This window comes from Lactuca virosa, chromosome 5, assembly GCF_052849685.1.
Source record: "Lactuca virosa cultivar CGN04683 chromosome 5, Lactuca_virosa_CGN04683_v6, whole genome shotgun sequence".
Lineage (NCBI taxonomy): Eukaryota > Viridiplantae > Streptophyta > Magnoliopsida > Asterales > Asteraceae > Lactuca > Lactuca virosa.
Window position 1 is genome coordinate 10,574,699 of NC_136430.1, and position 14,258 is coordinate 10,588,956.

The following is a 14,258-nucleotide window of genomic DNA, read 5'->3' on the forward strand; positions in this document are numbered from 1 at the left end:
TTGGCAATAGTATTCCACCAGTTAGAAGCAACCACCTCCTCGGGCAACTCTTTGTGGCAGTGTCCAAGGAATGACTCAAAATTCTCGGACATGATTATGTGTTGATCGTAGATCCCTAGTCTCCATGCAAGCTCCGTTATGCTGCATTGGCGCAATTCCCCTCCAAGACAAAAGGTAAGAATACCCGGATTATAGTAATCATTACCACCTCGGAAGGAGATGGTAGAGAAGAATTCCCAGCATAATTCTTGGTAGACGGGTTCTTGAATTTTGAATAACCGGCTCCACCCATCACAAATTATCGTCACCCCATTGTTTTCAAAGGACTTGACCAAATACGGGGTCAATTCCTCCTCCAATCCCGATTGGCCCATCCAATGCCAATCTATCTCGTTGGGAACATAGATCTCCTTGCGCTTAAGTGCTTTTAGCTTGGTCTTGGCACGGGCTAGTGAGGATTTGGAAGTGATTTGTGGGAAGTTTAGCCATGGGATGTCCCCATGACCACCTCCTCTTGAGCTCTGACCACGCCTCGACATGTTTTCTACAAAACAAAACCCAGAACACAACAAACAAAACACAGAAAAATTAAAAATGTAAAAATTCTGGGCATCTGAAACATGGACTCGCCGAGTACAAGAACCGACTCGGCGAGTCGCATGAACTGTGCGAGTCGCCATTCTGATTCGGACAAAATTATCCGTCCAAAGCCATAAATTAGTCCAGGGGTTTGTCTTGGCATGTCTATTAAGCATTAATCCACAAAAAATTTCGTCCTTAACAACCTAATTTGACCAAAATCGAAACCCTAGAAATCCAAGTCAAGTTCAAAATCCAAGTCATTACCCTATGATTGGAGTAAACCCCAAAATCCGGTTTTTCACAGATTATGGTCGTAAATCTACCCAAGGTGTGAACTTTAACAAGATTAAGCAGTAAATTATTACCTTTTTGGTCGGAATTGCAAGGAAATCAAGAGAATGGAGATGAAAGCTTAAGAGAGAGTATTGCTCGTCGAGCGGCTGGTGGCTGCACTTGTGAATATGCTTTACCAATTAGGGTTAAAACCCCGAATTTACCATTTTGTAAAATTTATTTATTTATTTTTTTCGAATTAATATGTGGACTCGCCGAGGAGGGGTACCTACTCGTCGAGCAGATTCGTGAATCCGTGATTTTTCGGGATTTTTCAAATGGACTCACCGAGTAGAGGAGTGGACTCGATGAGTTTTTCATTCTGTTTAAAAATTTTTTGAGTTCTTAAATTTTATGCCACCATACCCCACACTTGAGAATTGCTTGCCCTCAAGCAATCATTTTAATGACAGAAGAAGATTGATAAAAGCAAATTCTAAAAAAAACGAAAATAAAATGAAAAAGAAAGGTAAAAAAAACAAACTCTAAACTCGGGTTGCCTCCCTGAAGCGCTTCTTTTTGAGGAGTCGTTAGCTGGACTCCTTCCCGCTTTACGTTTCAGTGGTTTCTTCCAAATGCAGCCCTTCTTCAAGTCCTTCATCTTTTGGGATCCCTTCTTCATATTTCTTCACCCTATGCCCATTAACCTTGAAAGGGGTTCCATCTTTTGATATAAGCTCAATAGCTCCATGTGGGAAAACTTGTTTAATCACAAAAGGCCCATCCCACCTTGTCTTTAGCTTGCCCAGGAAAAGCTTTAACCTTGAATTGAAGAGTAACACCTTTTGTCCTTCATGAAAATCCTTATTACCCTTTAGTCTTTTGTCATGCCAATTCTTAGTCTTCTCTTTGTATATTAAGGAATTTGTGTAGGCTTCATTTCTAAGTTCTTCAAGGGCATTCATTTACATTAACCGGTTGTTACGAAGTTCAGCCAACTCAAAATTACACATCTTTAAAGCCCAATATGCTTTATGCTCTATTTCAACCGGCAAATGACAATTCTTTCCATAAACTAACCTATATGGTGTAGTACCAATAGGTGTTTTGAAAGCTGTTCGAAAAGCCCAAAGTGCATCATCAAGTGTATCCGACCACTCCTTTCGATTTCCTCCAACCGATCTCTCCAAAATTCTTTTTAATGCCCGATTCGTCAATTCAGTTTGTCCACTCGTTTGTGGGTGATAGGATGTTGAAAACCTATGATGTACATCATATCTTTTTAACACCTTAGCTAATTGATCATTTGCAAAGTGAGTGCCCCGGTCACTAATAAGAGCTTTAGGAACTCCAAACCTTGAAAATAACTTTTTGAGAAAATGCACCACCACTCGAGCATCATTAGTAGGTAATGCTTGTGCCTCCTCCCATTTTGATACATAGTCGACTGCCACCAAGATATATTTATTCCCTTTTGACATTGGTAAAGGTCCCATAAAGTCAATCCCCCAAATATCAAATACTTCACACACTTGAATATTATGTTGGAGCATCTCGTTTCGGGATGATATGTTTCTCGTCCGTTGGCACGAATCACATTCTTTGACATATTGAGCAGCATCTTTGAAAATTGTAGGTCAATAGAAACCAATATCAAAAATCTTCTTAGTCGTATATTGTGCTCCATGATGTCCTCCGGTGGGCCCGCTATGGCAATGTTCCAAGATTTCCCGACTCTCTTTCCCGAATACACATCTTCGAATCATCCCGTCTGCACAGCTCCGGAAAAGGTATGGCTCGTCCCAAAAGTAGTACTTGATTTCTGAAAAGAATTTCTTCTTTTGTTGGCGGGTTAAGTCTTTTGGAATATATTCGGTTGCTAAATAATTAGCTATATCCGCAAACCATTGCACCTCTCCTGCTATTACCAAAAGATATTCATCGGGAAAATCATCTCCAATCTTGTTTTCTTCCAATTCCTCCAAATGTGGGTTTTCTAGTCTTGATAAATGGTCGGCAGCTACATTCTCCATTCCCTTTTTATCTCTTATTTCAATATCAAATTCTTGTAGAAGCAAGACCCAACGTATCAATCTTGTCTTAGCATCTTGTTTAGCAAAAAGATACTTAAGGGCAGAATGGTCGGTAAAAACTATTGTCTTGGATAAGACTAAATATGGTCGGAATTTATCAAAAGCATATACCACTGCTAGTAGATCCTTCTCGGTAGTAGTGTAGTTTTCTTGAGTTGGGTTCAAACTTTTGCTTGCATAGTAAATAGGTTGAAAATGTTTATCAACCCTTTTCCCTAAAACAGCTCCCACTCTATAGTCACTAGCATCACACATTAGCTCGAAAGGAAGATTCCAATTTGGGGCTATCATGATGGGAGTAGTGGTCAATCTTTCTTTTAATAAATGAAATGCTTCATGACATTCTTTAGAGAAATCGAATGGAGTGTCCTTCAAGAGTAGTTGAGTCAAAGGCCTAGTGATTTTTGAGAAATCTTTAATGAAGCGACGATAAAATCCTGCATGGCCAAGAAAGCTCCTTACCCCTTTTACATTTGTTGGAGGAGGTAACTTAGCTATTGTGTCAACTTTTGCTCTATCTACCTCAATCCCCTTTCTTGAAACTTTATGTCCCAACACAATTCCTTCTTTTACCATGAAATGGCACTTCTCCCAATTAAGGACAAGGTTGGTCTTCTCACATCTAGCTAGCATCAAATCCAAATTGGATAAACAATCTTCAACAGATGACCTGAAAACCAAAAAGTCATCCATAAATACCTCCATAAACTTCTCGATCATGTCGTGAAAGATGGCCATCATGCACCTTTGGAAAGTAGTTGGTGCATTGCATAACCCAAAAGGCATGCGTCTATATGCGAATGTTCTACTCGGGCATGTAAAAGTGGTCTTCTCTTGGTCTTGTGGGTCGATTGGAATTTGAAAATACCCCGAAAAGTCATCGAGAAAACAATAAAATTGATGCCCGGAAAGCCTTTCTAGCATTTGATCAATGAATGGCAACGGGAAGTGATCCTTACAAGTAGCATCATTTAGCTTTCTGTAGTCGATGCAAACGCGCCACCCGGTGACCGTTCTTGTTGGAATTAACTCATTGTCTTCATTGATCACCACCATCATTCCTCCCTTCTTCGGTACCACTTGCACCGGACTTAACCATGGGCTATCGGAGATTGAGTAAATGATCCCATCATCTAATAGTTTAACCACCTCCTTTTTCACAACTTCCTGCATGTTTGGGTTAAGTCTTCTTTGGCGTTGTACCACAGGTTTAGCTCCATCTTCTAAGTTAATCTTATGAGAATAATAAGTTGGACTAATCCCCTTGATATTGGTTATCTTCCATGCTATTGCACCTTGCCTCTTTTTTAGTACTCCTACAAGGCTTTCTTTTTCATGTTTGGCTAGATCAGCAGCTATAATTACTGGTTTTTGTTGGCCATCTTCAAGAAATGCATACTCCAAGTGATCCGGTAGAATTTTCAGTTCTGATTTTGAGTTCTGAATGCTGAACACGTCGAGTCCAGTGAGGGGACTCGTCGAGTCTTTGACTAAATTCGCGACTGATCGGGTTTTTTCGAATGGACTCGTCGAGTCGGTAGATGCTACCTCGAGCAGATCATTATATTCAGCTTCCTCGAGCAGTCTCTCTATCTCCATCAGGTCTCTTTCAGCATCAAATTGTTCTTCAAAGGTGACGGTGGAATTGTTTGGCTCGTCTTCTTTCCATTCCTCCATTAACTCTTCCAACATATCAACCGAGAATGTCGTGTCATCACTATTCCTTGCATGCTTCATGGCTTGAGCAACTCCAAACGTAACTGATTCGTCTCCCACCCGAAGAGTAAGTTTAGAATCTCGCATGTCAACTATAGCACTCGCGGTGTTGAGGAAGGGTCTTCCAAGTATGATTGGGACTTTAGGGTCCGCTTCCATGTCTAATACTATGAAGTCTGCGGGGAACACGAACTTATCATATTTCACCAATAGATCTTCACATATTCCCCTTGGGAATGTGACCGTTTTATTTGCTAAGTGAATTACCATTCGAATTGGCCTTGGCTCCGGAAGATCTAATTTCTTGAAGAATGAGTACGGCATGAGATTTACACTTGCCCCCGAATCAGCCAATGCATAAATAGTAGCTAAGTTTCCGAATTGACAAGGTAAGGTTAAGCTTCCCGGATCACCCTTCTTCTTAGGTAATTTGTTCAACATGGCAGCTGAACAATTCTCATTTAGGACCACTTTCTTCACCTCTTCCATCTCCTTTCTATTAGTTAAAAGCTCCTTGAGGAATTTGGCATATTTAGGCATTTGTGCAACCGCCTCGATGAATGGCGTATTAATTTGGAGAGCCTTTATGTGTTCCAGAAACTTTTGGTAGTCAACATCATTCTTTTCTTGTCAAGATCGAGCTGGAAATGGCAGTGGAGGTTGATATGGCTTAACAGGAGGCTTGTTTTTTTGTTCAGGTGGGGGACTCGTCGAGTCCATATCTGGGACTCGGCGAGTCGGATCGGGAATTTGTGATTCTTCAGTTTCTGCTTCTTCCTCTTGCACCAACTTAGGATCTTCTTGCTGAATAGGGGCCAGAGGAGTTATAATCTTCCCACTCCTAGTTGTCACGATATTTATATGTGCGCCTTTTGGGTTACTTTTGGTATTACTAGGAAGTCTACCCGGTCTTCTCTCGTTCACTTGTTGTGCAAGTTGGCCTAGCTGCTTTTCTATGTTGAGAATGGATGCTTGTTGATTCCTAAGTAGAGCTTGTTGATCTTTCATCATAATTTGGTGTTCTCTCAACATGTTTTGTTGATCTTTTATCGCAGCATCGGTATCGTTATGCCTTTTCTCGGACGCGGCTACGAATCTTGTAAGCATATCTTCCAAATCTGATTTCTTTTCTTGCACCGGTTCCTCTCTTTGATAAAAACCTCTTTCTTTTTGCTTATACTTTTCCTCCTTCGCCTTCTTGTACTCATCATATGGTAGCCATTCTTTCTTGGTTTTCTCCAATTATCATCATGCCTATCATCACTTGAATAGCATATTTGTACTTTCCGTTTCCCGTTCTCGTCAAGGTCACAATCTTTAGTAAGGTGGGGCCCTCTACAGTTTTCACATCCCACTCTAATGGCATGGATGGATTGGTCCATCTTAGTCATTCTTCGGTTCATGCTCTCCAATTTTGCCATCATTGCTGCCATGTCATCAGTAATAGAATTCATTTCCCTCGAGTTAAGTCGTTCCTTGGGTTATGATATTCTCTAGAATGCTTAGAGAATTCTTCAATTAGAGCCTTTATCACTGGGGGTGCCTTCTTTGTGAGTGGTCCTTGCGAATCAAGGAGCTGTCTAGTTGTCACGTTCACTCCATCATAGAAAATGGACACTTCTTGTTGATAGTTTAGATCGTGATGTGGGCAGTTCCTTAGTAAGCTTTTGTATCTCTCCCACGCCTCATAAAGTGATTCGCCAGCTTGTTGCTCAAAGTTTGCTATGGCTTTCTTCAACTTTGCTATCTTTGGTGGAGGGCAAATTGATCAATAAATTCCTCACGCATCTTAGCCCAAGTGGTGATGGATCCTGGAGGGAGTGATTTCAACCAATCTTTGGCAGCTCCCTTGAATGTGACTGGTAGCATACGAAGCAAAACAGTATCATGGTTCACATTAGGAACATTGAAGTAGTCGGCTATGTCATTGACCTCGTCAAGATGCTTGTATGTGTCTTCATGATCCATCCCGAAGAATTGGATTTCCTTAAGTTGAGCAAGTATGTGGCCCTTAAGTTCAAAGGTGGCAGTTGTGGGAATCGCGGGTTGCACGAGTCCTGGGTCGGTGTCGTCACGCATCCTTTTTTTCCATTCACCCATGGGAACTTCATCGATGTTAGCCATGGTGTTAGCTAGTCCGCCTTCTATGTCGCTTCCTTCTTCAAATTCGCTTTCTTCCTTTTCGGTTTCGTACTCGGTATCCTCTTCGGGTCTTCGTCCGCCAATGAAGAGATGTTGGATTCTCCTACTTTCTTGCCCTTTTTCTTGCTAAAAACAGATTTAAGATTCTTCAACGGTGTATTCTTCGATGTTGCAAATTCTCCAACGGTTTTGCTTTTGTTTTTCCTTAGAGTAGCTTTCGGGTCTTCAAGTGGGGGAATCAAAGGTGTGCCTCCTCCTTTGGTCATAAACGTACTGCAATCAAAACAGAAAACACGCACTGGGAATTCGCCTTGGACCCGTCGAGTAGCGTCGACCGCACTCAGCGAGTTCAAGGTTAACACAGAAATTTTTTTATCAAAAACTAAAAAATAGCAAAACCTAATACTTAATCCTAATAACTAAATTACTAAAGCAGTAACTTTGTGCAAGATAAATCTCACACAAAGGATCGATAACACTAGAAATTAGAATTAATTTTTGAACTGTTCCCCGGCAACGGCGCCAAAAACTTGATGTGTATATAAATGCACTAGTTTTAGTCCTACTTTTAAGATATAATTTAGACACACAAAGGCAGTGGACCTGTCAATTGGTGGTATAGTTGAACAAGTAGGGTATCGAACATAGGGAACGGTAATTAAACTAATAACTAGAATTAACTAAACAAGTAATAAAAGTAAGGGTTTTCTCTAGTTTTGCAAGACTAGAAACTTACACAACTAACTAATATGCTAATTAAATAACTAACAGCTAAAGCAAGTAAAGACCAACTAAATTCAATGATAAGAAGACTTTTGTTTAGGTTAGATTCATTTACTCCTATGGTTGATTTTATGGCAAGTGCAATGGATTAATTGTTATTGGCTACCGATTAAAGTGATTAGGTTCATATTCACTATTACCAATCCTTAGAAAACAGATTAATTTAAGCAGTGATCAAGTGATTAAACTAATGAATTTCCTAGTTTATTTATTCGGGTTAAATAAGACTTGTAATTAGTTAATCAAATTAATAATTCAATTAACCTCTTGTTGATGGTTTATCACACAAGATCACACATTAATTTACCCATTTTCTAGTTAACCCTGGTTTCACATTCGCTATTCCTAGGCACATAACAATGTTTTCACATAGATCACATGAGATAAGCAATTAAGAGATGTTCATGCAGCTTAATTACTTGCTAATTAACAGAAAATAGTTGTGGTTAATGCATAAGGTTCATTAACAAGCTTAATCAAACATAATTCAACAATAAACAATTAATCCAACCATAAATCAATCCATAATTGTAAATTTATCCACCCTAAACAGAAGATGAAAAGTTTAGCACATAATCACAGTAGATAGTAGCTCACAAACAATGTCTAATAACTCAAACATGGTTCAAATAAAAGATAAAGTAAAGAGTATACTAAATTTTCCTTTAATCTCCTTAAAATCGAAGTATAGGGTTGTCTTCACGAACTCCAAAGCTTCAGCAGCACTTCAATCGCAGAGTAATCCCCAAGGGTTCCAGAGAGAGATTTTAATTCGACAATTTGGCTTCTATTTATAGTCTTCAGAAAATAGGGGCTACTCGCCGAGTAGATAACCGACTCGTCGAGTCCCCTTTAGGAATCTGTATACGGCAAGGACTTTGTTTTTTGCTTCGTGAACATTCGTGGGAACTCGTCGAGTAGTCGATGAAACTCGTCGAGTCCTTCAGGATTTTGACTCTTTTCTTCTTTTTTTCTTCTTTCTTCAATTCTCAAGTTTTCGATCGCATTTCCTGCTTCCTTTTGCTTTTGAGCTCATCTTTTAGACTGAAAATACAATTTAAACATAATTAAGTACCTTTTGTCCATAAATTGCAATAAATTAGCTAGAAAATAATAAAATTCTAATCGAAATATATAGCTAACTATGCACATATCAGCGAGGTCCCGTATCTCATCACTAGCTGAGTATGGAAGGGGTTCCATATCTCAATATTAGCAGAGTAGGGGCGAGGCCCGTGACAGGAAGGGAGTGAGTGTGGGCAGGGGCCCGTATCTCACTAATGGTAGGAGTATGGACGGGGTTCCATGACTTCTCAGTAGCAGACCAGGGGCGGGGCCCAAGATCGGCGAGGCCTTAGTTCAGGAGTCCAGTTAGGGTATGTTAAGTATGCAATAGTGTGTTATTTGATTGTATGTATGTGTATAGTGGCCGAGGACCAGAGACAGGCGGGGCCTAAGAGAGACAAATTTGTATACCAAGCGGGGCTTGATGTCAGGTGGGGCCTGATGTCGGGCGGGGCCCGATGCAGCGGGCGGGGGCCCAATATGTGGTTATGTGTATGTGGTTATGCGTATGTGGTATGTGGTAGGTTAGGGAACTCACTAATCTTCGTGCTTACGGTTTTCAGTTTTGGTTTCAGGTACTTCCGGTAGCGAAGGGAAGAGCTCGGGATGATCGCATGGCACACACCAAGAAGTTTTAGCCTGGGATGTTTTACTCTGATCAAAAGAACATGTTTTGAGATGATACTCTGATTTGATATATAAACCTTTGTTTATGGGTGAAATGATTTGATACTTATGATTTTATTAATGTTTTTAAAAAGAAATTTTTGGTCATGATTTTTGGGATGTTACACTAACCAACATTACAAGCCATAAAATGCATGGAAACTTAGATCTAGAAATCAAGGAAAGGAAAGGCATGAGCTTGAGGACTTACAAAGGTCCAAAAGCTCCTCAACTAGCTGATGATGAAGCCAAGATGCTAAAAAATGCACCACCAATGATCTTCTTCTTCCTCAAAGGGCTTCAAAGCTTCAAAATCTCTTGAATAACACCAAGAATGACCAAGGACTTCAATGGGGGATGAGATTAGTGTTTCCAGAGGTCTTAGGAGTGAAAGAGGCTGAGGAGAAGCAACCCTAATCATCTCATACCTTTAAATACCCAAAAATAAGGGTTTTGGAGCATCAGACGCTTCTCATGTCGTGAGTACTTCATGCTCACGTCGTGAGCCTTAAATGAGCTTGGTCAACAAGTCAACGATCACTTACCCGAACCACTCCAACTTCAAACGGCCATAACTTCTTCGTTTCAACTCCGTTTTCGACGTTCTTTATATCCACTGAAAGGTGGCGAGAAGCCATATGCTTCTATCCACTCAACCTTACCTAAAAACGTTCCGAACAAGAACCCAAAATCCCTAAAAGACCGAGATGTCAAATTACGATTATACACTTGGCCTCCGAAGACACAATCGAACACTTGGATCACTTAAACCATGGCAACTACATCCGAAATGGGCTAAATCCTTCCTTTCCCGAAGCTCTGAACCCCATGACCACTGATGATTGGGCTGAAGCCCCAAGCAACAGAGCAAATATGAAACCAATTGTTACAACTCTCCCCCACTTAAATTAGATTTCGTCCTCGAAATTGCTCCTTACTAACACCCGTATCAAAACAACAATCTGAGGAATGCAACCAAAGATTCTGCGCATAGAACAACCTTTCCAAGACACCCGAAACCCCAACCGAAACTTCCATCTCGAAGAAAATCAAACCCTGATCCTCCAAAGTAAATCACTCCTACCTCTCTGAAGCCGGAAATTCGCATTGGTCTGACTTCCTAACAGACCACCCACACTGAACTTTACCATGCTTAGTCGTCATCAAATGACCGACCAAACGCACACTTCAACCCTGATTATCTCGATGCTACCAATAGAACCAAGTCACTGACTAGAAACAGTTGTAGGACACTTATACTTAACAGAAGGCTCAGATAATCCTTTAAGTAGAAGATTCATCCCTACAACGGTTAGATTCAGACGAGAGTTGTGCAACAGGGTCAAATCATTTACTCTGAGATTATTTAATCACGTTGTAAGTGACTTAACATTTCCCAAGAAATCTGTTACCCATCCATACCTGAAATCTTTAAACACTAATATTGCCCGAAACAGCATGCTGCCTCCTGGCTGCTTTTCAAAATCCACCGAGACCTTCGTGGTCCTAATTCGTCAGTCAGTCACCTGAAATACCAAGTTCCAGCCCGGTCGCTGATCTTAAAAGACTCCCACACAGTCACACCCACACGACTTTCGAACAGAATCCTCATCTGTCAATAGTTACCATTAGTTATCTTACCACTATGGCTCTAACGACCTCCCGATCCAACCGATCGGGTCCATACGTTGAATCCTGACGTCACCTAATCCAAAGCTAAAAGTGAATGCTACATGACCAAAGATAGCATTATATCACAAACGACCTTATACGGTCCATCGCCTCCTTGATCCCGTGACTGCAATGGTGTCCTTACGGTCTTATCACTGGCTCAACCAGGTCTAATTCATCTAGGAAAATCCGTAAACCAATCCGTGGATTTGCCACGCCCTCACTTCTGTACCCGAACTGGTGGGTGCTACTGTTCTTTCCACGATCTAACAACACTCCCATGCTATCTACCAACCTAGTGAATGCTACGGTTACCCCCCCCCCAGTCTTACAACACCCTAGCACTATCTGTCAACCTTGTGAATGCTACGGCTACCCCTGCAGTCTTACAACACTCTAGCACTATCTGCCAACCTAGTGGATGCTACGGCTACAACCACAGTCTTACAACACTCTAGCACTATCTGCCAACCTTGGGAATGCTACGGCTACACCCGCAGTCTTACAACACTCTACTAACAATAATCGTAACCCGAAGCCTTACCCCTAATCTATTAACTTGAACACACCCAAATTTAAGCACCCACTCAACCGAACACCCAAGTTGAACTCGAGTTCTGACTGGAACCTCAATCCTACTCCCAAAGTCTGCTATCAAAAACCACGAGAACGCGATCTTAATGTTGGTAAGTTTCCCGAACTTCCAACTCACACGGTCCTCAATCCAAACAGCCGCTTGGGTCGTCCTTCTTCCCAACGAGGATGCAAAACTTTTCCCAATTTCAAAATCGCTCCTGCTTTTGAATCCTTGGACGATTCTGTTGGATTAGGTGTCTAATCCCATAACTATTATTGGTATGTACTTGACCCGAGAGTAGCATGGTCCATTTGGGTTGCATGACATCGGAACATTTGGATAGACTTTTGTGAGAAGATGATATTTATGATTTATTAATATATTATAAGTTCTAATATATTAATATGAAATCATATTATTTAATTAGTATTGATCAAGAATTAGTTTGGAATTAATTTTGTTATCAAAAGAGACTGATTAAATAAATGGGGATTGATTTGGTAAATCATTCATTCTTGTATAATGGGCTTATGATCCATAGTTCTTCATGTTGGGCTAAACCCATGTGGTGACCCATGGATACTCCATGGAGGTTAAAACCCATGGATCATGAGGAATATGGAAAGTCATGAATTACATGGTGTAACCCTAATGTGCACACTATATAAGAAGCCTCATAGTTCATGAAATTGGCACTAGTGGAAACACAAGAGGGCTAGCCAATTTTATGAGTGCAATATAATCTTCTCTCAAGTTATTCCAATTGTTGGTGGTGTTGTGTGATTCCATTTGAGGTGCAACACTTGGGGCACTAAGTTCTTAAAGGTCCAAGGCTTCCAACTACAACAAAAGGCATGTCTTTTAACTTGTTTTATTACCCAAGTATCGAAGTTTTGTATGTTAGTTAGGGTAATACCTTGGAAAGATCAAGTTTGCATGTATAATAGAGAAAACATAGATCCAAGGTATTTAGGGTTGCAAGCACACCTTAGGAGTGTTAGAATGCTCAAAACCCAACAGTGATATCAGATCCTAGGCTTGTTTTCAATTATACTTGATGCTACTTGCTTGAAAATGATTTAAAAATCGATTTTCTGTTGTTCTGGTCAGTGGAATCGCCGAGCCACTGGGGGACTCGCTGAGTCCAAGCACAAATTTAACCAACTCGCCGAGTTGGTTCATACACTCGACGGGTTGGTGCTCCAGAATGCAGATTTTCGAGGTTTTTTGCTAGAATTGGACTAGGATCATTACCCTAAACTATTTTTGATCTTATAAACCTGTTTTTGATGTGACAATGATCATGCTTATCCAATTTATAAGATAATTGTCAAAGTTTCAGGTTTTGTATTAGTTTATATGGTTAGGATAATTACATGAAATTTGTTTGATGTGAATTGTCTTGTTCTTATGAGTTTAATTTAGATCATAGACAAGTTGTTTGATTTTCTTGTTAGAATTTTTTTGATCTAAATGATTTTGATGAATTCCATAACTTGTCCTCAAGTTATGGAAAATGAAAAGTTTTCTTTTAAAGAAATCATTAAAGTCATAGGTTATGAACTTGAAAAGTCTTTTTCTCATAAATGATTTTATGAACTCCATAAGTTGTCCTTAAGTTATGGAATGTCAAAAGTCTTTTCTTAAAACCTATATTAAACTCATAAGTTATGGATTCCAAAAGTTTTTTGAAATTTACAAAACTTGCCTTCAAGTTTTGGAATTTGTAAATGTAAAAGTCTAACTTTTGAAACATTTAATTCCAAACCCTAGAATTTTAAAGTTCAAAATTCTACCCTTATACTATTATAATATTATAGGTTTAATATATATATATATATATATATATATATATATATATATATATATATATAAGAACAAAGTCATTCTTACCGTTAGTAGGCCTCATTCACAAAGTCGGTCTATAAGGGAGTATAAGGTTACTGCCTATAAAATGACAGTTTAATGCGTATCCACTCTCACCCACCGCTTCCTTGACTGGTGGAGGGTCGTTAGCCGAACGGGTAGGATAAGAATCTTATTCTCTCTTCATTAAAAGTATAATGATAAATATAAAGTAACTAAACACTTATAAATTCCCAAATCTTAGTTACTTAGGAAAATGTGAATATGGTGCTAACCCATGAAATTGCACTTTGCACCTTGTTAAGCCGATTAGTGGAGCGTGTGTGGTTAACCGGCACACTAATCTGGACTGACAGTGCCTGGAAAAGGGTAGCTTGATGTTAATCATAGATCAATGGAGCGTGTGTGGTTAACCGGCACATTGATTAGGTGGTTGTAACATTGGGTGTACCAAGCTAATTTGCATGGTTATTCACACCTTGTTTGTGATCCTCGGCATCCCAGTCACAAACTTGAAGGGCACAATCGAGATTTAAACATGCCATTGAATTGTTCAATGAATCTAAAGGGATATAGGAGTTTCAATTCACTTAAAACCTAAAACTCTTTTTCGTTTTTCATGGTGGGAATTGGTAAAATCTGTTGGATTAATGTCTAAGTCCATAACTATAATTGGTAAGACTTGACCCGACCCGGCATGGTCCATTTGGGTTGCATGGCATCATGCATTTCGATAGACTATAATGAGAGAAATAACACTTAAGGTTGGTTAATATATTATAAGTTCTAATATATTAATAAGGTTATTTAATTAGTATTGATCA

At 39.8% G+C, this 14,258-nt stretch overlaps 2 protein-coding genes and 1 non-coding gene across 3 annotated transcripts; 1 reads left to right on the plus strand and 2 right to left on the minus strand.

Annotated features, from left to right (window-relative positions):
• Positions 1-1,466: 1,466 nt before the first annotated feature.
• Positions 1,467-1,820, minus strand: LOC145110980 (uncharacterized). The gene has a single exon (XM_079047286.1). It carries the CDS (start codon positions 1,818-1,820, stop codon positions 1,467-1,469), a length of 354 nt encoding a protein of 117 aa, XP_078903412.1.
• Positions 1,821-2,492: 672 nt separating this feature from the next.
• LOC145110982 (uncharacterized) lies at positions 2,493-5,204 on the minus strand. Its single transcript, XM_079047287.1, has one exon. The coding sequence runs from the start codon at positions 5,202-5,204 to the stop codon at positions 2,493-2,495; it is 2,712 nt and encodes a 903-aa protein (XP_078903413.1).
• Positions 5,205-6,298: 1,094 nt separating this feature from the next.
• On the plus strand, positions 6,299-6,405 carry LOC145118114 (small nucleolar RNA R71). The gene has a single exon (XR_013713094.1). It is a non-coding gene; the product is annotated as a small nucleolar RNA R71 (small nucleolar RNA).
• The last annotated feature ends 7,853 nt before the right edge of the window (positions 6,406-14,258 follow it).

What these genes read in the sequence shown, in the direction of transcription:
- LOC145110980 (XM_079047286.1), bottom strand. Translation starts at nt 1,820, where the DNA reads ATGAATGCCCTTGAAGAACTTAGAAATGAAGCCTACACAAATTCCTTA.
- LOC145110982 (XM_079047287.1), bottom strand. Translation starts at nt 5,204, where the DNA reads ATGCCTAAATATGCCAAATTCCTCAAGGAGCTTTTAACTAATAGAAAG.